The sequence below is a fragment of the Labrus mixtus genome, chromosome 12, assembly GCF_963584025.1.
Source record: "Labrus mixtus chromosome 12, fLabMix1.1, whole genome shotgun sequence".
In the NCBI taxonomy this organism is placed as follows: Eukaryota; Metazoa; Chordata; class Actinopteri; order Labriformes; family Labridae; genus Labrus; species Labrus mixtus.
Window position 1 is genome coordinate 8,269,214 of NC_083623.1, and position 26,256 is coordinate 8,295,469.

Here is a 26,256-nt window from a genome sequence, read left to right on the forward strand (position 1 = left end):
GTTCTGCAATGGAAATGTATCCAGCAGCAAATAACATACATAGCTTTAAAAAAGTCAAGTCCTAAGGGGCGGGGGGGGGTGGGGGGGGGGGAGAGGGGGGGTTACAAAAATGACTATGACTAAATGCTGATGACATGGTTTAGGATTTTTAGCCTTGTTTTCTGATCTCAAACAGCAACACTGGTCAACAGCTGCAGCATGCCTGGTTCAAAACAGATGATGCACAGTTAGAAAGGTAGTGTTTTCTTCTTGTTGTGCACCTCCAATATTTATTATGGTTCCATTGATTAACTTTTTGACAACAAATCAGCAGGACATTTTGGGAGAATTTGATCAACAAAAGTACCAAGTTTAACCAACCAACTTGTAAAAAGGTTTTGACTGCTGCACCTTACAAAAATATATTTTTTTTTTCTGTAAGCAGTAAATAACCTTCATATTTTTAAAGGTGTTAAAACTTTGTAAAGACAGCAGGAAACACAAATCTCTTCAGCAGCCGTTTCCTCACACAGGTAGCCAGTTTAGCCCTGGACCATTGTTGCTGGTGAGAAACTCTTTAATCGATACATTTTGTGGTAATCTGGTAAGAATAGCGTCGCCCTGTCTAGAGAGGACTGACTGTTTACCAGTAATGGCTATGACCCACTCAAACACTGACTTGAGTAAGTGTTGCTCAAATAAAAAGCTGGTGAAATGTTTAATCTGGAGTATAGCAGCTCATTCTCGTGGTGCAGGACCTGGGGGCAAAGAGGAGACTCCTCGTTGCTTTCAAGCTACACCAGGCAACTTCACATGTTAGATAGTGCCACTTTTACCTTGTTGGCCTATGTTCAGTTTTGACCAAATTGTTAAGTATAAAGGTCTAATTCTGGTGAGTCCTGTTTTCTCAAATTTCTTTCATAATGTTTGACTCACCTGATTAGTCACTCTTGATAACAAAAACGGGGGCCTCTTCCCTCTGGCAGTGCCACATTATAACAATTTGGTAAATCTTGCCGGGTGTAGCTGCAGCAGGGACAAACCAGAGAATGCTGATTGCAGTGACAGTCGATTGACAGCAGGGGGAGGCTGGATGTGACATCACAAGCTGGTGTTGGATGAAGGTTGAGGTGGGTGGGTGAGGGGGGGGGGGGGGGGGGGGGGGAGATGAGGACGAGTCCGTGGACCTCAAAGTCGCGTCTGGGCCTCGGGGATGTAGATCTCGATGCTGTCTGCCCTCTCTGTGGCTGAGTTCTGTCTAAAAGAAGCTGCTCGTTTGGCAGCCATGAGGCGTCTGCGAGCTTCCTGTCGCTGGCGGTCCTGAAGGTCCAGAGATCGCTCGCGCATCATGCTGCCACGCCCCTTGGATGGCCGCTTTGGCAATGGTGGGGGCCACTTTCGCTCCTAAGGAAACAGGATGACATGATAAAACAAGGTATCCAATCATGAGGGTCATACACTAAGCAAAACATCAAGAAGAACATTCGATTCTAGAGATGCAACCATTGAAAAAACGCTGGTTCAAGAGTGTGGAAGTCAGTCTAGTGGTTGGAGAGGTACCATGTCGCTTCCTGAGTAATGCAGAGGTGCCCTGCCTTGCTCTGTTGCGCCCCCTGTGCAGGAATGCAAGTCAATTGGTGCTGTTTGTTTCCACTCGTGTGTCTTCTGGCCTATGTGTGTGTGTGAACTGAAGCATGAATCTGGATAACAGAGTGTAAACCAGAATTTCCCCTCAGGGATTCATTAAGTATGAGAAAAAAAACTGTGATCAGTATTGATTTGTTCTGGATATATCAAACCCATAAACCTAATGGATTATGAACTGTTACTCTAATCAGTCATGTTGAATAAACTGCTCAACACTTACACACCCTTCATGGTAGATTACAAAACACACAACAGCGATATTTTTCATTCTAGAAATGGTAATTTGATAAAGTTCTTATTTGATTTGATAAATAAAAATGATCTCATTTTGGATAAACAAGAGATAATTTATTCAGCTCAGACCCAGAACTCATAATTGTGGGTTTGAGGCAGAAAATAGCAATATTCAGCACTCCCAAAGAAGCAGAAATAATTTGATTAGGAAATTGGGCTGAAAAGATTATAAATGTTGAAGCGTGCTGCTTTGGCTAAACTGGACTGTACGCATGGACTCCTGTTGTTTTGGGACACTTTGCCCAAACGTTGGTGTCACAGATTGAGAATAGAAATGGTCCACCAGAGTCCAAAGTATGAAACTTCATAATCAGAGCTCCCACTGTCAGTACAGCGCTGTGTATTAGTGTGCCAGAAAAATATTGTCTGGACTAAATCTGCCTAATTTTGACCCGGGAGCTTTTTGCAGTTTGCTCAATCCACAGCAAACTAGTATTGATTATATAGCCTGAACACTGCCGAGCATTAACATCTTTGAAAACTTGTAGAGAAAGAAAACGTTCAACTTTAAAACTCTTAATGAGTAAAATGTGAATGCAGGACAAGTTCTTTCTGGTGTTAGTGTAAAACTGCGCCTGCTCTGAGAAGAGCATCTGTGTCACCGTTAGAGCTCAGCTTCATGGCGCTTGCAATGTGCCCATTAACTGCTGGAGGTAAATAAGTCCTCTACAACTACAAGTGTAGCATGAAGATAATTATCAAAGTGCCCTGAAGGATCTCGTCTATCTCTAAGAACACATTACAGTCTAAATGTGCTTCTAACCAACGTGGCTCTCTTATCAACAAGCACCACTCTTATAAAATGCTGCTGGCTCTTTAAACTGCTGACCATTAATATTTGATTTGATCTAGCAATAACCAACTAATCATTTTGTATATTCTTCTTCTTGGAACTCAGACTTTGCTCTACATATTTTGACCCCCCCCCCCTTAGATATGTAGCTAAAACATTTAATCAGATATGGCATTATTCTATTAAATCTCGTTGTTAGGGCACTGGTGATCATGCCGTGTGCTTATTGGAGTCAAACTTCTGTTGTGATATGAGAGGACCTTAAAAAAGTGGTGAACTTACCTCCATTGATTCACCTTGACACCTGTTGAGTCTTAACCCGTGTTATATGTAAATGTTAAGCAAAGAATAAAGTACAAATAGCCAGTTATGTGTTCAAACACTGTGTTCAAACACTGTGTTCAAACACATCCCAAACAGAAAATAAATTGAAAGGATGTTGCTTCTTATTTTAGCTGAGCTGCTGTTGTCTAATAACATTGTCCCTGCAGTGTTATGATAAGAACGTTTAACCTCCTGCTGGTCACGAGCCTAAAAAAAGAAGGGCAAATCTTGTTACTGCATTTTTCTGCAAGTTCATCTGTAGCCCATTAACACTAATGATCCCAATTCTGTGTCTGTGTGTATGTGTGTGTGTGTGTGTGTGTGTGTGTGTGTGGCTGTTGATCCAAGGGGGGGAAAAAAACACAGCTCCCAGTTTTACCTTCTTCTCTGGGCTCCCTACCAGCCGCCACTGGTTGCTCTTGATCTGCTGCAGCTCATCAAACTTGGCAGTGACGTCATCGATGGAAAGCTGCAAGAGGTCCCAGAATCCAGCCAGGTCCTGAGATGTGGGTCTGGGCATGGCACTGGGGTCCTGGAGAAAATAACCTTTAGTTGTGTTACCAGTTCGAAACCATGCAGTTCAATACCTGTTTCATGATACATTTAGTATAAAAATGTAACATGGGATTGGGATTGTCCAAAAGATGTGTTCCCTGCTCATTTATTAGGACATATCATTTAATTGATAAAAGCAGCATGGTCCATGTTTAGATCATTTCATTGGTTATAAGAGATGTCAGTCATCGGCACAGTTGCCTACAATTGGCCGTCAGAACAGGGGGCGGCTTCAACTTTCACAAAGGCTCCCATTGGCTGTTATAAACTGCTAATCAAGGGTCAGAAAGGTCAGCGGAGTTTTTAAACAGTTCTGTGGATCGTTATGGATGTAACGTGTTTGGATTAAATCTTCTACTGGATTTAAATCGTGGGGACTCAGTCTGGTGGATTACTGTGATCAGGAGAGTTCAGTTAATCTTGAAATGGTAAGTTTGAAGACGTGTTTGTTGCTCTCTGGTCTGATTCGCTCACACTGGGCCGTCAGTGTGTGTGTGTGTGTGTGTGTGTGTGCCTGCTGTATTGGACGTGTGTGATATGGTTATAAGGTGACATCAGAGCAGACATAATGAGTGATTAAAACGATGTGCTATCATCGAATAAAGATAGAATAAATTGTTATTCCAAAATTAGAAGACAAATAGTTTAACAATGTGGTTAAACCCGAATTGTAAACACTTGTTATTGTCTTATGTTGTGTGTTTTTATTGACAAGAGAATAACATAATTCTGAAAAAAATGTTTTTAAAATAAACAACCAAACAGCCCTCCACAATTTATCTAAATAATTATATTGAAAACTAAACACCTCAATATTTGAACCTTACTGTTCCCACCACTGTGTGGCAGCACAGCACTAACACTGGTTCATAAACGACACTATCAGTGCCTGGGAACATCATTTTTGCCATTTTAATATATATTTTTAATGCATTTGTCTATTGGTGTACACTTAAAAATCATCACAGTCCATGTTAGAGATCACATGATGCAGAAGGGAAAGAATACATCCAGAAGGAAAACACACTTTGTTTTCCAAGCATCATAGATGTAAACTAATGAACCCTCTTTAGAAGTTTCCTTTCTTTTACCAAAACATAATATTATGGTAATATCACTATGGTATGACATTGAAATTACATCTACCTGGTGCTCATAGTTGCTGCTTGTTGTTGTGTGATGCACATGTCGTTGACTGATGTTGTGGAAATTGCAAACCATAAATGACCCAATCAGGCAGCCATCTTTTCATCTCCACAGAATGAGAGGACGAGTGTGATCTTTGAACAAGGACAGGCCTCTAAAATCAAACCCTATAGACACACGCCATGCAGTTCACCCTCCTTCCAGCAGGGAGAGAGAAAAAAAAAAAAGAGTCATTCTCTCATTCAGACACGTCTTAAAGCTCAGGGCAATCTAAGGCTTGTCACTACCGATGTTAGACCTAATTCATCATCCTATTATCTTTTCGGGAGAGATGGAGAGAGGGCTGCCTGAAGCCATCCGTAAGAGAGCAACACACGAGTTAAGACACGCGCTTGTGGCCTCGGAGAGAGCGGGCACATTTCAACAACCTCCGCGAGGTTTTCGCATTTCATTTAGGAAATTTGATACGCTTTCATAAAAGGTGTGATGAAGTTCTTGGCTGTCTTTTGTCCCCGTCTCTTTCTCCTATATCTGCCGAATCATTCCCACTAATGAAACTATGATCCTCTCGTATTAGCTGACTATTGGAGTGGATAGTTGGTAAGAGAAAAGGTATGAGTTTTCAGTCAACGTGGCATGAGAGCGAAACAGAAAGACAGTTTGGCAGTCCATTACTCAACCCCTGTGATCCCATTCAAAACGCTGCCTCCCTGCATTAATGAAAAGCCTCGACGCTGGTGCTGCTTCCTATTGGAATTCCCCTTCCGTTTACTGCAGGGTCAATACCGGCAGAGGGACTGCTTCACTATTGATCCCTGTGGTCTATTTCTGGAATGCGCACAAGTGCAGCGTCAGGCCGAGCACCTCCTCGCGGCTCGGGGAAAGAGTAGCCTATCAACAAGTTTTGCTTCTGATCTTTTGGGTGTCTCTATTTAGAATATTAACGGCGTGTGGGGTCGATACGGTGTTCACAAATGTACAGCACTCACCAGATTCTGCTGACACAGCCAGTAGAACTGCTGAAACTTTTGAGACATTAGTAGCTGAGCACTTCCAACTGCGCTCCGGATTTTCCCGAGGACTGATGGACACACACAAAAAAACAAAGAGAGAGAGAGAGAGAGAGAGAGAGGGAGAGAGAGAGATTCTGGTTGTTTCACTGGCTGCTTGGCAGAGATAAAAAATGTCTTTCACTCTTTTAAAAGCATCCAATCTGCTCACAGAACGCCTATCAAGATTCTGTGTTTTCATCAACCACATGCCAGCTAATACTGTGACTGTGCACATGCTGCAGAAAATGAAAGATCACAGAATAATATACAAAAATCATGGACCTCTGAACACAAAAACAGCACCTGCTTTGACATGAATGTAGTTTCCCTCAGGACACTCACTCTCCTCTGACAGGTCATGCTCCTCTGCCTCTCTCTCCATCTCTTTGCACCACCCTTCAAGCCGTTTGGTTTCATTGTGAAGGAGCTGCATGAACCAGCTGCCGTCCCTGCGGAGGGGAGAGACTCGGCCCGCTTCCGCGCCCTGCAGACTGGGTTCGACCAGCCAGGGTTCAGGCTGAGGGCTGGGGGGTCCGCTGGAAGGCCGGTAGTCCTCCCTGTAACTGAACAGGCCTTGCGTGCGCACCGTGCGGATGGCGCCGTACTGCGTGGGCGTGCTGGGCTCAGAGTGGCGACCAAAGCCGCCGCCGAACTGCAGGCCCTTGTCCTCCATGGAGGGGAAGCCCTCCAGCTCCATGTCTGCCTGTACCGCTGTGGTCACGCTGTTTGAGCGCTTGAACCTCCCATGCCTGGAAATCCACACGTTACAGAGACATGATGTGAGGAATGCAGCTACACACTGTATGTAGAACACGGTGACGTCTTGTGTCTGAGCAACATACCGTTTATGATCCTCCACCTGGATCCCTATAGAATGGAACTGAGGAAGGCCTTTAGTTTCAGTCTCAGAGTCCGTCACACTTTCTACCTGGTAAACACAAACAACAAACACGTGCTAGTCATTGTGTTGTTCACAACTAAAATGTACAGAAACAAATAAGTACATACAAATCTAATCGTCTTCAAATCAAATCTTGAGGTTTTGAAACTTGCCACATGTTTACAAGAAAGATGTTTTTTTTTTACTTTGCACAGATGATTCAAGTTTCCGTGTTTGTCTTTCAGATAGAAATGTAATAGGTGTGCTTTGTTGGCTTGGACAGGGGCTCTAACAAACATCCAAAAAACTGCTCTATATTTAGATTTTTAATTATGATACCCAAAAATACAGGTGCCTTTTCAAGTGCTAAACAGGAAACATACAAAAGGCTGACACTCTCATGTCTGACACTCTCATGTCTCACTCTCAATCTCCACTTTCATGTGTCCTTCATGCTCAGCAGGAGGTGGAGCACCTGTATTCTGAAACTGGTACTTTCACATTTGAATCACTAACAAAACCAATTTTGTAACGGTATGAAATGACACATGGTTTGGGATATAAATGTAGTGATATCTAAGGATGTCAACAAGGACCACATTTTAGTTAAAAAATAGCCAACATTGCTCACAGGAGATGTGTGTAGGCAACAAGCAGGGTCCACACAGACAGCCACAGGACACAGTGTTAGACCTAACAACTGAAGACACATGCCTTAAGGAGAAGCAAAGGCTAGCTAAGTGAGTCATGCACAAACACAAAACGCACAATCCTCGATTTTGTGGTGGAGGTACTTTTTTCAGGTTAAGGCCAATGCTACCAGCTAGAGTTTCCTGTTACCGAACAGCAATGTACACCATCCATATCACAAACAGAACAAACAGAGAGACTAAGACAAATCTACAAAGTCTTTTTTTTGGACCATTTTTGTGGAGGACAGGACAGCTGCTTAAGAGAACCCTGAGACACGGATTTACTGGGACTGGATTTTATAGGACAGCTCTTTTTTGTGTTAACTCTCAAAATAAAAGTGAGGAAAAAAAATATCCTTCAGAAATTGTTAGACAGAGAAGACACACTGGATTGGTGTTATTATCATAAAGGCAGAGTAGTGACTGAAAAGAGAGAGAGGTGTCAGGTGAGTTGTTACCTGTATACCAATAGAGGATCTTGGGGTTTTGAGGTACTCCTCGGCCTTGGACACCAGCACTGCTTTGTCGCACGTCTGGACAGAGGTGTGGCTGCCCAAAGACGCGTGCCTCTTGCCTGCTGCCGACTCCATGGCCATGGTGACCGCCTTGGTGCTGTCCAGGCTGTCCATGGAGCTGTAGATGGGACGACCAAGGCTATCCGTGGTCCACAGGCCGCCCCGTGGATGCCTGCCGTCGTGGTAGGCATCTTGTGTGGACTCTGTGCTGCTCTGGGCTGTCACAGAGATAAGAGGCTTGGTGGTGGTGCGCGGGGGCACAGGAGGTGGGGTCTTCTTGTAACTGGTAGGAAATGATACCGCTGGATAGCACAAGCAGGATGAGAGGACGAAGACAAGGCAAGACAAGGGTAGAGGATAAAATAAAACGTGAGAATGAAAAACGTGGCCAAAAGCTGACAAGGGCCAAAAGCTGCAGTTCACCTGGATCACACCTGGTGTGACTGAAGAGCATCAGAGCATGAGGGGAGTTTATAGTATGTGTTAGAGCACTTCAGCACTTATAGCACAAGTAATGTCAGTAAGGTGAAAACCAGCAGCAGCTTTGTAAAATGTGCCTTTTATTAAGGGAGTGCAATGAAGGGTTGAGAGAAGTTTGGGTTTTTCAAGTGCAAATGAGAATCTGATGGAAAATCACCAAGATGGACCTCGAAGCAGAGTTGGAAACCAAAAAGATTCCCTTCCTTTTTTAACATTTAGAAAACCCATTAAGTTGGGGAAGATAACAGTGTCCTAGTAAATTAATGGGTAAATAAGTAGTGGAAAAATATACTGAAGGTCAAATGTTAGTTTGTTTTTTGTTGCACAAAGCAAATAGGACATAAAAGATATAGATTGTGTTTGTTTTGATTCTGAGCAGTCAACCAGCATCCTCAACTGTGGAAGATACTGTGAGCAGAGCTTTAGATTCATACATTTGATTATCTGGGTTATCAATGAGTTCAGATGCCATGGATGAATTCACAGACAATACTCTCAGGTTTAGTGTTATAGTCTAAATTTGAACCATTTAAACTTGTCAAGCTGAATTAAAGAGTTAATGTACAAACTTTTGTTTAAGTGATTGAAATAATTGATTTCAAGAAGAATGGAATCAATCAATTAAAATCTGTCTGAGTATTTCATTTAAAACTTTTTTTTACATCTTAAGCACATTTGCTTTTTTCAATAAGAATGTTGGCATCTGTCTATAGATGACTTTATTAAATAGAACCTGTAAGAAGTGGATGTGATGGACTCCTATTTTTTGTTTGTAGACGTGATTACTTCTTGAATGAATATATTGCTTTACTGAAGCCAGACATTTTCAGGCGCCCTGACGCTAGGGCTGGGAGATTAATCGGGAAAAATAATCGAAACTGACACTAATTACCTCTAACCGACGTAATCTTGCCCATGACAAAAATGAAATAATCGTTCATTAATTGTAATAAAAGTAAAATGTTCAATCCATCGTGATATTCTATGTATATACTTGCTGCTGTTTTTATCCTGCACTACAACGAGCCAAATGCAACGAAATTTAGTTCTTATCTGCACTGTAAAGTACAAGTTCGAATGACAATAAAGAAGTCTAAGAGATCGATTTGAGGTCATATCGCCCAGCCCTACCTGACGCATAACCTGCTTTATCGTCTATTTTAAAGGTCACATATTATCCTCCTTTTCAACCAGTCTCAGAGCTCCCCAAAACATGTCTGTGAAGTTTCTTGTTATAAATCCACTCTGATCCTGTATTTGATCATGCCTATAAACCCCTCTATTTCAGCCCTGCTCAGAACAGGCTGTTTCTGTGTCTGTAGCTTTAAATGTAAATGAGCTGTGTCTGACCACGCCCCCTCTCTGGAAGGGATTGGGTGGCTTGGGCTTTCTTGCACCATGCCCAATTATTTAATATTGATGGTGAGAAGGCAGACTCAGAGGGCAGAACAAACACCTAGCTGTGTGATGGTCATCCACCTGAGGGAGGGGTTACTGCCCTTTGTGATGTCACAAAGGGAAAATCTCCAAACAGCCTGTTTGAGCACACATTTTGTGAAAAGTGGAGCAGGCGAAAGACAGAGAGGATGGACTTTTCTCATGATTGGGGGGGTTTGTAAACAGACTAGGGACACATATTAGTGTTAGAAAAACATGGTGAAGTGTATTTTGAATAATATGTGACCTTTAACCAAAATTAGACCCGATCTTTTTTAAACAGAGATAATGGTGAGGAAGACATGAAAATGACAATTGAGACCATAAATGTAAAAGGAAATGTTTAATGATGTAAAAAAAGAATCAACAAAGATGTAGGCTCAATATCTCATCTGTTTCCTTACATTGGAACCTTTTTGTGCAACCAGGGAACAATCCCCCCCCTAGATGTAAGTGTAAGCTTCCCTTTCGATCTACGAATGTCCACTTTTTAAACAAAGTAAACAAAAAGTCAATTGAAATGTTATCTAAGAAAAAGCCTGCATAGATAGAGAATAACAAACCTGTGAGATGTATCAAAGTACAAACCTTCTATACAAGTATAAGTTAATTCAAGATTTGTGCTGTCTGCAATTGATTCTGTTATTCATTAAAGTTCAGTTTACATATTGATAATATTCAACAAACTAAATACACGACTTCCTATAACAAGCTTTGTTGTGCTTTATCTACCCAGACAGGGGTTGTATACTGCCATGAGCAGGTGCAGGCAGAGCCACACACACACACACACACACACACACACACACACACACACACACACACACACACATAAACCACTTTGGATTACAGGTAATTAAATGCATAAGAAATAAGCAACCACAGGGAATGGTGTTAAGCTAAATCCAGTAACAGACTTGACTTCTTTCCAACTCAAAGGGGCTGCAGCTCTGCAAGACACAGTGGGTGGATACTGAAATGAAAAGAGCAGAGTGACTCAGGCGGTACAAGCAACGCCACACGATCTATTTTTACACTTTCTACTCATTACATTCAAAACTGAAAACGCTACAGATTGCCTGCTACCAGATGCACACTGAATGACAAGAACCTCTCATACTCTTCTTTTTTGTCCATGGCTTCTGTTTTTTTTAATAAGCATCTTTTTGAGCAGAAAATACTACAAAAAAAAGTTAAGAAAATATTTGTGTACACTCTTGCTTCCTAATAGAGTCTATTTAAAGACATGTGAAAGATATAGCCTACCTGACGCTGTTATTCTATATATTTAAAACATCCATTCTGTACCTGAGTTAACATTTGAATTATATTTATCTACCATGAAGTTTATTCATTTCAGTATAATTGATTTAGAATAACTGAGTTCTTCTCTTTGACAGTCCAGACGAGACACTTTATATGTCACCTACAGATAATGCAAAACATACTACTTTTAATCAAGCTGTTCATTCATTTGTTGGAGGGAAGTTTGACACACTTACTATTTTGACAGTGGTAATTTGAGGAGGGGGAAAAAAATGTTTTATGTAAAAATCAAGATTATTATCTTCTGAGATTTTAAATCGATTCCTTCCAAAAATCGATTTATTTTTGTTTTGGCCAATCAGTCACTCCCTGCTAAGTGCTAATGCCAAATGGAGCAGCAAGAAATTCTGCCAGTCCGACAGACGACTGGAGTAGATACTGAAGTATGTACTAATGCATAAATAGAATTTGAATCCATGGATCCAGATTTTTTTTTTAAATCAAAAATGGAATTGTGACGCCAAGAATCAGAATCGAATCCAATTGTGAGACACCCAAAGATTCCCAGCCCTAGTGTTAATGTATCAAATGAAATAAAAAGAATGTAAATAACAATGGTAGTTCATAGCATATCAAGTAGATACTAAAATAGATGGTGGTGATAAGTAGAATAAAACTATTTTATAAAAAAGGATTTGTCTTTATATCTTTGTCTTTTCTGGTTCTCTTCTGTAGAAGAGGCCGGGGCTGCACACCTGCTGGCATCTGTCACAGTGGAGTGACAGCAGAACAATGAAAAGCTAATGCTTCAAAGAGATTGTCAGCGAAAAATGTGAACTTTTGTTGGCGCTACGATGTTGATGTCATGGGGTCTCGCGAGCTTTCTACTCGTCTTCACAGCATGAATGTTCTCAGCGAATAACAATGAGTCACAACGTGAAACTAATAGACCCAAAAGTGAACAGTCACATCGCAGAAGAAGTAATGAATGTGACTGTACTTGCTCAGTAGGGTAATGACTCTAAATGAGCCCATTATCAGACTGGAAGTTGAGTCAGCAGCACACAGTTTTCTGCTATCCAGTCTTTTTTTTTTCTATGCTTTCTAAATGGATTGGCATTTGTAAACACATTTGGTGCCTTACACGCCTACATTTAGGTCCTTTGCATAATTACACAATTATTTGCCAAGGTTAATGATGTTTAGGGAAGACATTTAATATGCTGACTTCTCATATCAACACATAAAATACTTCTCAGAGAAGTGCCTGATTCAATCTGAGAAAAAGAAAAATCTCAATGAGTTGCCATTACATCTACTAGACACCAGATGTCCTCCTACAGACTATAGAATCAGATAGTCAGAGTGTATTTAAGGCAATACTGGGTTTTGCCAGTGGATTAAGATAAGGCATTTCAGTGTATGTGCCTTTTTAATGATTCTCTCTTTATTTAAAAGTTAATTTCTAGGTTTTAATCTGAAACTGCAAGAAGTGCTGGAAGGGTAATTTTGAACACAACTAAGTGTGGACATTGATTAGAGCAGTGGTCACATGTAGTCTGGTACTTAACACAACAACCATTTTTATTTTTATTTTTATTCATACAATCTTATACTTATTTCTATTTTAATCCTTCCAGAGAGATGTTCAGTGTAGTACTTTTTCCTTCAAAACATCATGTTTGACATCAACAGCTGCCAGTTAGTTTTGCATAAAAGGCATAATTCATATTCTTCAGGGTAAAGGTGATCTACCAAACATTTTCCTAAAATGCATTTTTCTAATGATTTTTTATATGTTTCAAACACACTTGACAAAGATTCAGAGGGACCGAAACGTGATTTATCTAATAAATTGGTGATACTTAGCAAGAGTAGTGTGCAGGATTTTTTCTTTTCAAGTAATAGTTTGTACTATTACGCACCTTCCTTATGAGACAGTTGGACGTGCAAACACCTCCTTAAAATACATTTCAATAGAACCTTGATTTTATGTACGACTATTCTATCTGTACAGTCAATTATTTTGGAAACTTCATCAACTATACAGAATTTTCAGACCATCGGCCGAAAGCATCTTCATGTAGGCTTATACAGAAGACATATACATTTGGGGTTGTGTGATAATGGCAAGTGAAAGCTATACAGTGAGTGTTTTGTAATCTCAAGACTAAAATGACAAGTCATCTAGTACTATGTGACTTACTTACGACTGTGTTCTGAAAAATAAATGTTGTATCTGCTCCAACAGAAGCATTGTAATTTTCAATTAATAATGGAATTCACAATTAATTCCAAAAACAGAGTCAAACATCTCTGCACCTCGAGGACTTTTAACTTATTTAAACTTTCAGGAAAAGTTTTGTATTTGCACCAAAGGATTTAAGAAAAACTTTCCTAACTCATACCAGACTTTAAAACAACACATACTAGCTTATGGTTTCATATCTGAGTTCAGGTAAATATATTTTTTTTTTTAAAAAAGAAGATATTTCCAGAACAGTGCACAACCAAAAGATGTAAAATAACTTCCTATCGGATTAAAGCTGAAGGTCATTTGTCTAGACTTACTGTAACATTCTGCGCTGACATTAAAACATTACACAGGGAATTACAATGCAAAAGAGGAAGAAAATCCCGTCTTGACACTGACACTACACCCTCAATAATCAATAACGCGATGCAATCATAAGATCCGTCCCACTCTCCCCACCTACATATGAGACCCAGAGTTCAAGACACTGCTACATAATAATCAACATACAGTGACGGCCCGTCAATCAAATCAATCAATTCCTGAGAAGATGTACAACTTGAGAGAGAAAGTTAACATGGAGAAATGCAGATGCCAGGGTTTCTTTTGAAATCTACAACCAATTGGCTGAAAGTTTGGCTGGAATATATTAGCGCAGGGGAGCATCCTGTCCTTTGTGGAGTCAGTTGTTGCTGGCTTCCTGTGTTTGAATTTGAATGTTTGGCTTAGCACTGCTGCACTGGGCAGTTCAGTAAACAAACCCACACAGTGGAGGCGCAGCCAAGACTAGATGGCCCTGAATGTCATGCTTTGAGTATGTGTTGCTGCTGTGCTAAAATGTATTTGTGGCTCAAAGTAAACAGTGAGGAACCTGTTTAAATGCCATTCAGCATGTTGACATGTCATCAGCACCTGCAGCTCAGAGGCAGGAACGAGCTTCTGTGTCTGACAAAAAGAAGTAACAACATATGCACAATTTATCTTCATGTTATCTCCTCCCACAGCCACACCATCCTCTTTTAGATTTGCCTACACGTAGGCCTATATGCGTCCTCTGGGCTTTTTAAGATCTATGATATCAATTGATTGATAAATATAATCAAACACAACCGCGACATTGAGTGGCAAAAACTGCATGCTGGCTCTAGCTGAATTAATTGCCTATATATACAGATGAAGGATACAACAGAAGTGAGTCAGGGACTTTTTACCTTCGTAGTGTCAGAGTTGAGCCTCAATCGATTAATGGCGCTTGAACGTTGAAAAACCTTGAGATGTTGAAGAGCGGACTGAGGAGGTCGAGGTGCACAAAACATGCACGATATTGTTCAGCCTGCTGAGTATTACAAAAAATAAGCGAACACATGAAAGTAAATCTGTTAAAATCAAATATTTTTAACCTATGGAGTACATACGTGTTCCGGTGGGCGGCTCGTGAGCTACGTCAAGCTGTAATGTTGGCGCCAATCCCACGGTTACAGGAGACAAAACGACGCAAGTGGTTGAAAAATAAGCAATCATATTTAGCAATTTTAGCTGGTATAAGTCAGCTTCAGCTTAGAAGTTAAGAGTTGAATCTTATTAAAATGAAGGCTTCACTTACACCGAGCTCAGAAATGGAGAGTGAGGTGAGGTCGAAGAGTTTTTGTTCGGAGTTTATAGGACGTTTGATATTAAGACGTATTTCTGGCGCAGACGTGCAACTGTTAAAATGTGAAATGGCGCAGATACGTTAGCAACAAACAGAAGCTGTGTAGTCAAGCTCTGTGAATGTATCGAGCTGACGTCAACATAAGGCTTTTCAAATCATGCCATATTTGTTTTACTATTAAGCTTGACTTTTTGAAAAGTGTTTTCATTCTTTATTTTAAAATAGGCAATATAAAATGTGTGACACAAGAGCTGTTAGCACAATAGCCTTTGTGCTAACAGCTCTAGCATGAATCCTCCTGCAGCTTATTATGACTAACCGAGGAGAAAAACACTTTGATTGAATTTTTCCTTCTCTCGTCTTTTAGTAACATTGCTGGAACCCCTTTGCTTCACCCATGGATGTATGACTGCAACTGAAATGCTTTTGCAAAGAGAAGAGCCTGCATGGGGGAAATAAGAAGAGATGGAGGCCGGCTGGTACCTGGAGGTGGCTGAGCGCGGTCCACACTGCACGAAGTAGGGAGACGAAACTGAATCCCTGCAAGGAGCAAGCAGCTTGTGTTAGAAGGACAGACCCAGGTAATCAACACACTAATGCACATTTCCATTTGATTGACTTACCAAATCTACCACAACTAACTCCAAGAGGTATACAACTTATTTAAAACATGTTTTTTTTTTCTCTTAGCTCATCTAGTCAATCAGGGTTGGGCAGGGAAGGAAAGAAACACAGATATGCTGGATTGTCAGTATTAACATTTTCCTCAATGCTTAATGTTCATCACTGAACGCACAAGCTTATGATTTCAGTTGAGTGAACTACATTTACATTTCTTCTCTTACAATTAACAACATCTCTAATTCTTATTCCAGGGCAACGTAAATCCAGCACCTACTTTGTGTTTTTCCTAAGATACAGATGGTCAAAGATCGCTGGCAACAAGTTTTAAATAGTTTTCAAAGTGTCTTCTCTTGCACCTTCCAATTATTATTTTTTTAAACATTGAATTATGAGATCAACACAGGAATAGCAAAGTTCAGCTCGGTAGTGTTAAGCAACAAGAAAGGATGAAGGTTTTGAAAATCAATATTTGCCAGAAATGTTTTGCCAATCTGCATTTCCCTCCTCTGTTGACATGTATCATGATTAATTATCAGGCTGGGCTCAACAGGTAAGTCATTCTTATACTCAAACATTCACCATGAGATAACGTACATTATCTGAAGCTGAACATATAGGGCTAAGCCTTATCATCTATCCAAACATAAATACAAGTAGGACACAATGAAGAAATCATAAAAACATAAATATGAACACAAAGTCTATTTTAGAATTTGGGATTTAATAAAACTACATAAAATAAAGCCAATTAACAAAGTTATAACGTAAAAGAATATTTAAATTTTAAGCATAGTCTCCTTGCAGTACAGGGTGTCTCTTGAGAGAGGCACAGAAAATTGTAATTTTTTTTTTTTCACAACAAAAATGTCATGTAGAGACAAAAGACAATAATTATCAACAGCTGAATAAGACACTCTACAATCAAACGCCACAAACAGGAGCTTCAATGGAACAATTCCAGTGCGGGTCGAATGGCGTTTTTTGTAGAGATAGCAGAAATGAAACTTAAACAGTAGTTAAAGTGAATAAGAAAAAGATGTGCCAAGCGACCCAGAACATGTTTTCTTTCTTTTTTTTTTTTTTTTAACCGAAGAGGAAGACATTTGTGGACTGCCTCTGATGATGTCACAGTCTAGTATATGGATAACCATTGCATGCTTGATTGTAGGACGTGGAGTTTTTTTAAGGTAACATTTTCAACATTCCCATTTTTCAAACTCACTAATACCGAATGGGCACGACCAACCTACATATTTCTAAAACCAATGTACTTCTTTTAAAACCACATTTAATATAAGAGGGCATGAGATTAAGCTATGCTTTACATAAAGTGCAAGTGCGCCACTTCACTTCAAATGTGGTAATTACGTGATAAGTTATATATTTTTTTCTCATTTCACATGTTCAGAATTCGCAGCCTGTTGCTGAGCTTTCAGAGCAATAAATGTAGGAATTTGATTTAAAAAAAAAGTTCTATACAGACTTAATGTAAAGCATGACCGCATATCATTTTAGAAAAGTTTTTAACAGACCTTCACTCTTGTGCTTTTTCAAAGAGGCCTCTCAAACCTTTTGCTCCTTTGTGGTCAACACGTAAATTTCAGAAAAGTTCTGATAGCGTCTTCTCTCCGAAACGACTCCCTCCATTTGTGCCAAGAGGCTGTTCTTGATATAGTTGTGGACTCAGACTGGCAAAGAGGCTGGTGAGATGCCGTTCTTACTCGGATCAGGGTAGATCGAGGCTTAATGACGTGCAATGACTGACGAGCTGTGCACATGAGCATGGGGGCTGAAGATGTGATGAAGTGAATGTGGATTTTAACAGCTCTTGTTGTAACACTAAGTTTTGTTTGACTCCTGACTTCATCACCATGGAAACAGACTTGCTCTCAATCATAACTAGTTTCTTGTTGCAGTATGATCACTTTTCTCTCTTTGAATAGTTTCTATTCTGTCTGAGCAGTTCTACGTAAAAGAAACTTGCATTAAAGTAAAGTTCATGAAGTTAAAGTAGCTTGGCTTTTCTTACTTACTGTAGTTATCCATTGTTTTAGTAAATTGCCTGTATACAGTAGAGATATATTCCAGGCAAACGAGTAACGATAGTCTTACTGATGTGCAGATTTAAAAAAAAAAAAAAAAAATGGCTTTTGGTTTGAACATTTTCTGTCTGAACTCTTTAGTGTATGCTATGACAACAGGCATGGCCTCAGGGATTATTAATTACTTAATTTATCAAAAAGATCACTTCTTTGTAAAATACCTACCAACCATTATTAGCATATATTTCCCAACAGTTGTGAAGATATTTCCTCAGGTCGAGGATTGAGCTCTGGCATGGCACTAGTGGTTTGCATAGATCAATGAGAGCATGGATTGATGAATGGATGAGTTCATGGATGTGTGATTTGACATAGGACAACTAGCAGAACTTGAGTATGTGTACGTCAGTATTTCCAGCTGATTGGACTGGATTTACATACTTTTAAAAAGTAGGTTTGTGTAGCTTTGTTTTAAAAAGCTGTACAGTAAAACAAGCATGTTTGTTATAGGCACATACATATATACATACAGTGGTGATGCCCCCATGGATGCAATGTGGATTAACCTTTTATGTATGATACATCGCAACAAACCAATACAAATCAATGTACTGACAATATTTTTTACAAAATCTCTTTTCATTGCCATTACACCAGTGATAAAGTAGTGGTTAGCATCCCAAATAAATCTGCTTAAGATCAACCAAAAAGAGACGCAAAAGGGTCTTTAAACCAAACAAGATTTTCCTGAATAAATTGAATCTGAAAATGCAATTCTGATTGTTAAATTCCCCCGGTGCAAGTTTTCAGAACATTCAAGCAAAGCTGTCAAATCATTAAATACATGTGGAAGTCATGGCCTGATGGTGGCACTACAGGAAAGGTCATGACTTCAACATTAAAATGATAGATTGATATGTAGGGTTCAGATCTCAAACAGTCTTTTCTATGTAACTTTTGAACCAACAACAACTGTGACACCACTGGATATCACCATTAATGAGCTTTTCTGCTAGCAGCTGCCATTAAAGTGATCTTTCTACAAAACAGAAGTGCAAGCTGAAACTGTACAAAGAAGTATGAACATTTCTTTGTGAACAGACCTTTTTAAAATACAATTCAGGTTAAAGAGTTGTCCAGATTAGGTGAGACAGACCGCTCTCTTAGAACTATTGTAATACCCAATACATAGGAAGAATACTACTGTATGTAAGAGTCTGTGTAGATTAACTTGTCAATTACTTCATACGTAGAAATAACACATGAACACATTCTTGGAAGCTAAAATCTGCAACATGTGCTTGGTTTAAATTCAAGCCCATCACCTAACACCTTTTTTGAATGTGAGTTTATAGAAGGATTGTATTTCTCCTTTCTTGCTGAATCATGCTCCCGTTGTTGGATCACATTACTAATAACAGTATAACAATACTCTTATTAAAAGAAGCCTTTTGATACGCCAGAAATGTGTCTTCAATTTGAGCACATAGAACAGGTTGTTACTAGAACTACATGCAGCATTGATTTGCGGTGGTTTGTAGAACAAAGCTGTTATGTTGGCCATAACCTGCCTTGCCACATGCTAGGATACATAAAATAAAGACACTACATTATGCTGAGTTTATGCCCCTCTGTTCGCTTAAAACAATGTATACAATGGTTAAAGCAAGAGGTTGAAACAATACTAATACCAATGAATTTGAACAGAAGTGTAATATTAAAACATAATAACTCAAAACAAATCAAATAAATCATCGAATGGACTGTGTAGAGATCAAGACCTCTCAGTTAAGCTGTGTTCCAGGTGTGTTAAAATGGAACAGTTGTTTTTGTGACTCACTCTGTTCAAATGCAGTAGATGTTGTACAAAAATGCCAGTGTGCTAGCCAACAAGTACAAGGCCAACATGTACATATGTAGGACAGTAATATGTTTTGTTTTCTTTGTTCGTTAAACTCCTTATCTCAGTGCTATGAACATTATCTTGAGAATCCCACTGGATTCAATGTGGAAACAGATGAAAAACATTTACATGTATTATACATACTGAGTGAGTACAATGGTTTTATCGCTATAGCTTATTTTAGTGGGAAATGTTAATGAGTGAGACAAAATGTATGAAAAAGTTTAGAAACAACATATAAAAAAAGATATAATAAAAACGGTTCCCTACCAGACCTACCGTACTCTCTACGCCCCCCAGCTAAGCTACGGATGCCTAAAATGGGGGGAAATAGAAAATAGAAAACAAACAAAAAACAAAAAGATGATAGCTTAGTATAAAAGCAATGCATATTGAGAGGGTCAAAGTAAAAGACACTGCCTTGGCCCATGCTGTGTATTTGTGGTCTGATTGTGTGGGTGTAGTTATATGGACTGAAGTTCTAGCATTGATGCTTTAAGTGACTTTTTTCTTTGGATGCTATTGTAAAGCTATGACCCCCATTTTTTGAGATTTGAATCGTCAAAAACATAATCATCGTAAACAATTTAATCCATTGTTTTATATCAATTTATGAAAAATACATAAGGCCAATAAAAGTTAAATCATATTTCACAAGAAACACCACAAGAAGCCCAAAACAAAACAAAAAACCCAAAAGCATCACATCATCCACTTAACAGAAAGAGCAGAAGCTAACAAATGCAGGCTCAACCATGGTTTTCAAAAGAATGCTTTATAACTTGACAAAATCTGAATCACTAAACAATGTTGTCTGAGATCCCTGAAAATTGCAACATGATTGATGCAAAACAGAGTATCGTGTCTTCTAAAAAAAAAAAAAAAAAAAAAAAAGGAACCAAAACAAAGAAATGCAGGAATAGAACAAAGGGGTAGAAAAGGGTTTATAATCACGCTGTGTTACAGGTTCAGGTGAGATCTGAATCCATCCAAAAACCTTTGATTTCAATCGCTGGATGTCACAGAGTTGGCACAGTTGTTGCATCAGATCTCTGGTTAACATAACAATGTAAACGAAAGTCAAAGGGTGTTTTACTACATATTTCTGTTACATATTAGATAGACAATTTAGAATTTCTTACAAATAATTATATATTTCATTTCACAAAATATGATTGCATGGTTCAAAAATAATTGTAAATACCCTTTTTCTATGTCTTCTTCATTCTCTGTTGAATGTACATAATTCACGTGTATATTATACTTAGATCTGTATTTTTGCTACATTTAAACTCGTTTTAAGGGAAGGTTGAATTCTTTGGGCTGACTGATGAAATGCTAACAACAACAAAACTGTTATAAACATATTTATACAGAAGCATGGGTGAGTAGCATGGCTTAATTAATCACTACTTTGCTGTGCAATTGGATCTGATTTCAGAAAATGTCAAGCATTTGTACAGCTTTCCCAATTCTATTGTCACAGGCTTTGTTGTCTAATTTTTCTGTGGTCCGTAAATGAAATGTCAGTGAGTTTTACACTCATGTTTGTTCTTTTTTTTTTTTCGTCACAAAGCACACAGATGCTACTACCAAGCAGGAATCTTAAGAATTTCCCCAAAGAACTCTTTGATTCTGGTGTACATATAACCTGACATGGGCGAAACGTGAATGACACTACTTACACACCAAAACAACCCTCAGTGTGCCCTGTGGCTCATGCAAAAATATTTAAGTAAAATAAAAGAGCCACCTGTATTTTCTGAAATAGTCCATTCCTTGCATTGATGGCTTGTATGAAGGCTTAACAAAAACACCTAATATCTATCACTGCAAATATTGAGATTAGAGGAAAATAAAACGGAGAACAAAGGACTTGCATAGAATGAATGAATGTAGATTGGAGACATCATGATTAGCCAGTCTTCAGCACCTTTTAATTAGTTTGCATTCCCGAAATAATGGGAACATACTGTATGTACGTAAGGAATGCCTCTGCAATTCCATTAATAATTCAAAAAGCAAAAGATATGAATACAAGCCTTTCCAAATATTTTTTTTATTTATATTGTATATATATATCTGTATATGAAAGAAGTATAGGCTAAATGTTGTCACAGTCATATGCCTTTCTCTGAAATCATTTTAATATGCTAACCCAGCCTTTGGCTGGTCTGTGATGGAAAACTTAAAGTTCTTTTGATTGGAATGATAACGACAATATATAGATATTACGCTTTTTAAAGATCTTAATCTGTATTGCAAATGGTGGATAAGGGCAACAATCGATTTGAACTTCTACCAACACCTCAAAACGTTGTTCTGAGTAATAGAGTTGCTGTGAAAAATTACCAGCAAAACAACTCGATATAGCTTTTCTCTGTTACACACATAGAAGATTATCAAGGCAAATACATTTTCAGCTAGGCATTTTGGATCAGGTTGACTGAGAAACAATAACAGGTGTGTGGGAAGGAGCCAATGCAATACCTGAAAAGGAAATGTCTGTCTTTTTTTCTTTTTGTGGCTTTAACACCAATTTTGACCTTACCTCTTGTTCAACCTTTGTATAAATACCATTTTTTCAAAGTGCCACTTGTTCTGCAAGTGTTGTCTTTTGGTCGTGCAAAGGGGCAAGAAGATTCACTCACTTTAGAAAGTGAGAGATGACGCCTTTCCTTTTTTTTAAGTCCTCTTGAAAGGTTCACATTTCAGTCAGGGGTCTGTTACATACAGGCTTTCCATGGTCCTGTGCTGCAGTGATCATCCAGAGACAAGTGCTTTCAAGCTGGGAGATGTTTGCTGTTGGCCTCATTTCCATAGGCTTGTGTATTTACTTTGGTATGCAATGTTGGGACAATGGAGTGAATGAATGGCTGAAGGGAATGCCAGTTCATAACCAGCTACTTAATTTGAACAGTATAAAGAGTAATTAGCTTAATATAGTACATGAGTAAGGGCTCCGACCCATTACGGTTCAACAGGAGCCCAGCTAAGCCATCACTAGTGAGGCGGTGTTAGTACATTCAGTGGTACTATACTGCAACTCAGGGGACATGTCGGAGAGGTAGTGGCCCTCTGTGGCTCTGATTGTCTACTTATAGACCAATGTTTCTCTGTTGTCTTTCAGCAGTGATGAACCAAACCAGCATGAAATGTGTCCAATACTAGGTAGAATATGGAATTGATAAAGATCAGTATACTAGAACTTAGTCCAAATCTCTTATTTACCAGAATGATGACTATGGTACAGTTTTTGTTGGACTTTTACCCCTAACATAAAAATGAATGGATAGAAACCAATAAGATAGAAACTTAAACAACCAATTAATAAACTCAAGTCACTCACCACTGCATGAAAAACAATAGGTGAAACACTGGCACGAACTACCAACTTCCTTATGAGGTGCATTAACAAATTGGTGATGAACATGATGAAGAAATGGAGCCAGACCTCAAAGACTCTGAAAAAGTGCTGTGTTTGGTTTACCACCAAAATTAGTACTATTAACCCTCTCCGTGCTGTCAGAAATCAGTATGTTTATCACAGCAAACAGTACAAGAATTGAATATAAGTTTCTATATATACAAAATGGTACATTTATATACATATACAGAATTTGAAAATGAATCAGTTTGTGCAGGAATGAATTGAAGCCATTACATTCATACTTCACAACCACTGTTTATCTACTTACTTTTTTTTTCCATATATTTGCTGTTAGACTAAGAAGTCAGTCACAAACTATTCATCGTAAACAATTTAAGCCAGGGACTATGTCCTCAAAGCCTTGAGACAGTGTCATCCATACAGTATTCCAGTGGATTTGGCTGTACCAAATGTAATAGGGGTTATTATAAGTTTTGTCAGTACTATCTTTAAAGAAAAAAAAAACTATTACAGTAACTGCTTTATACTGTTTCACAAGTACGACATTGAAAAACATTTTAATTGAATTTCTCAAAATGGCCACTTCACCTGGAACTGGCTACGAAATGTATGAAGGCCATGACAAAGGAATGCTTAAATTGAAATAACTAAAAACAAAATGATATGACAATAGATTCATAGATTATGCTCAAGTCCTCTTTTATGCATTCATTATAAAACTAGGGTTTATAAAGTTATTCACAGTATTTTTTCAGTGTACTCAGGTGCTTAAGAGAATGTTCCATCATGACGAGAAACTGGAATGAATATTAGCTATTCAAATTATCGTACAGAAACAGACAGACTTATGCCCCATCTTACAATGGCTGATTATTGAGTTTTTCTTTAGAAAGACCTTCAGATTTCTGACCATTTTGCTTAAATTGACTTCTTCTGAAGGTGGGATGTTTAAGACAATGGAGGGAACATGATGTTGCCCTTGTTGGCACTTGAGGATCTGTACATCGGCCACTATTTCTTTCACATTCTCTCCACCTCACTCAGGTGTAAACGAACCATTCGCTTTTATTCAATGGCTAAGCAAGACACTTGTTAAAAGATTGCTTGAACAACATTTTTAACCTGTTCAAGAGATGACAGACTATGTGTCTGCATAGAGTAAAGGGACATCTAACAACAGCACTGGCCTGTCTTTCTTGGTAAAGGTCAGGTTTTATCCCTGGCCTCCTCATCTCATTTTACCGTATGCGAAGAATGGGAATGATTAGAATGACATAGACAGATATGACATGGGCCCACTTGTATACTTTCTGCTCCATAGTTCTAGACTGGCGCTCCTGTGTCCACCTGTGTGGCATCCTGTTTCTGGCTGCTTATGAGGCTTTTGCTTTTTGATGATCTCCCATGGGAAGTCCTCTATTGGAAGTGGGCTGGCAGGGCTGCCGGACCCCTCTGGGGTGGTCTCAGGGGTTCCCTCTATGATCTCAATTCGGGGGGGTTCCATCAAATCCATAATGCTGAATGGTGCTGGCTCTGGTTGGCACATCACTGACTTGTCCTCTTTATTCTGTCGAACTGACCAACTTGAGCCTGCTTGGATCCCTATAGAGACTCTGTCATCTGTTTGTGTCATGCTGTCACTGCAAGGTTCCCGGCACAAAGTCCACATGTTGTAGCACTGAGTAAAGTTGAAGAAGTTGCTATTGAAAGTCTTTAATTCCCCACAGACATCTCTACGCAGCTCTGCCAGCTCGTAACGCATTGCCGAGATTTCATCCTTCCATTGCAGGTTGAAGGCAGCAACCATGTTGGCAGACTCTTTAAAGGCCTGGATGGCCTGAGGGACCGGTGGCTCAGAGGATATGGGTGATGCAGAAGGGACCCTGTATGAAGGCGGGGATGCCGGTGGGACAGAGATGGCTGTTACGGTGGAGCTAGTACTGTGGTGGCTGCGAGCAGCAGCAGTCTCTCTCTCCAGCCTCTCCAGCTCTGCATATGCAGAGGAGCTAGCACCATCATCATCCTCTATCATGTCTTCATTTAGTAAAGAGGTCCCATCCAAAAGATCATATCCCTCTGGAAGAAAAATTTGAATATGCAAACAGAAGGACATTCAAAGTGAAAGGAACAGCTGGAGTAAAATATTTGTTTTGGATTCTGAACTAGTATAACATATATCTATGGATCACTTACAGTATGTGAGTAGCAAGGAATTTCAATAACAGAAAATCAGGTCCAAAGATATTTATATATCCAAAATATTTAAGGGTTAAAGGGTTAATGGTAAGAACACTATATGGGCTGGTGCTGTTAAATTGAGACTCATGTATTGTACAAAACCAAGAGGTAACTGAGTAGTGTCATAAAAGAAGATGAACCCATCTGTCCAGTTTTGGTAAATTTGAAGTGATTTGTTCTTTGGACATCATCCAAATTGTTTTGGAAGTTGCTTTGAAAGGTCAGATTGAATATATGGTGCGTTTTACCAGAGCCAATACAAAATCCAATATATATTTTTTAAACAAGACTTGCATACCTCAGCTTAACTAAGACGACAATGATTTTCTTTTAAACTCACATACTGTAGGCTTTTCACAATGTTTTTACACTGCCTTCTCAGTCATTTCAAGGCTTCTTTCCATCTTTTCACCGCACAGCACAGCAAAGAGTGGAATTAATTGAAACATACATCAAAGATGATCAAATCATAAATCCATTTTCTTGGAACCCTTTTCTCAAAACATATCAAAATGTTTCTCAGTGACTCAAAATTTGTGCCATTTTGTGCAAAAGAAAAGATGTAAAGGGAGTAGAGGAATCACAACCTACTGGGCCAAGAAGCAGATATGAACCCTATTGAACATATCAGGTCCAAGGTGGCTAATTAGACCTTGTAAAGTAAGTAACCTGGTAAGGGGAGGGTTCACTCCCCCTTCAGGGCTGCACCAGGGAGAGGCTGCAATCCCACAGTCAAACACAGCTGACAGACTCAAAACCAAAGGTTAGACTTTTGCCACATGGCCTTTTAAAAGAAGTCAGATTTTCGTGGAAAGAAAAAGTAATGTTCACACATTTATAGCAGACGTATGCTGCTCTCACAGATGATTGGAGACAGTGGCAATGTAACAACATTTAATGCTATTTTATGGATACGATATGAAAACATTCCAGAAAGTCTGTTATACATATACACCTACAATGTGGTTGAAACACACTTAAAATAGAGACATGGTTACCAACTCACAAAAGCCAGTTTTACATTCAGCATTGTAATCAATTTTCAGGGGTATCAAGGTTTTAAGAAATAATTTTTTTTGGAGGTTTTGTGAGT

At 39.1% G+C, this 26,256-nt stretch overlaps 2 protein-coding genes across 2 annotated transcripts in view; both read right to left on the bottom strand.

Annotated features, from left to right (window-relative positions):
* Positions 1-914: 914 nt before the first annotated feature.
* Positions 915-17,709, bottom strand: LOC132984802 (disks large-associated protein 2). The gene is made up of 7 exons (XM_061051780.1): positions 15,449-17,709; positions 7,821-8,179; positions 6,633-6,718; positions 6,133-6,539; positions 5,728-5,819; positions 3,417-3,569; positions 915-1,383 (listed from the first exon to the last, which is right to left on the bottom strand). Exons 1-7 carry the CDS (start codon positions 15,573-15,575, stop codon positions 1,168-1,170), a joined length of 1,440 nt encoding a protein of 479 aa, XP_060907763.1. The 5' UTR covers positions 15,576-17,709; the 3' UTR covers positions 915-1,167.
* Positions 17,710-23,054: 5,345 nt separating this feature from the next.
* The window catches only part of dlgap2b (discs, large (Drosophila) homolog-associated protein 2b), a 61,237-nt gene continuing 58,035 nt past the window's right edge, over positions 23,055-26,256 (bottom strand). Inside the window, exon 6 of the mRNA XM_061051778.1 lies at positions 23,055-25,001. Within this exon, the coding sequence (XP_060907761.1) occupies positions 24,190-25,001 (812 nt within the window). The 3' untranslated portion in view covers positions 23,055-24,189. The remainder of the gene's footprint in view (positions 25,002-26,256) is intronic.

Bases quoted from the DNA above. Each gene is read 5' to 3' on its own strand.
- LOC132984802 (XM_061051780.1), bottom strand. From the start codon at position 15,575: ATGGAAATGTGCATTAGTGTGTTGATTACCTGGGTCTGTCCTTCTAAC. The intron at 5,820-6,132 runs GTGAGTGTCCTG...TGTGTCCATCAG, and splicing joins GCATGACCTGTCAGAGGAGA to TCCTCGGGAAAATCCGGAGC. The intron at 3,570-5,727 runs GTGAGTGCTGTA...TATTTTCTCCAG, and splicing joins GGCTGTGTCAGCAGAATCTG to GACCCCAGTGCCATGCCCAG.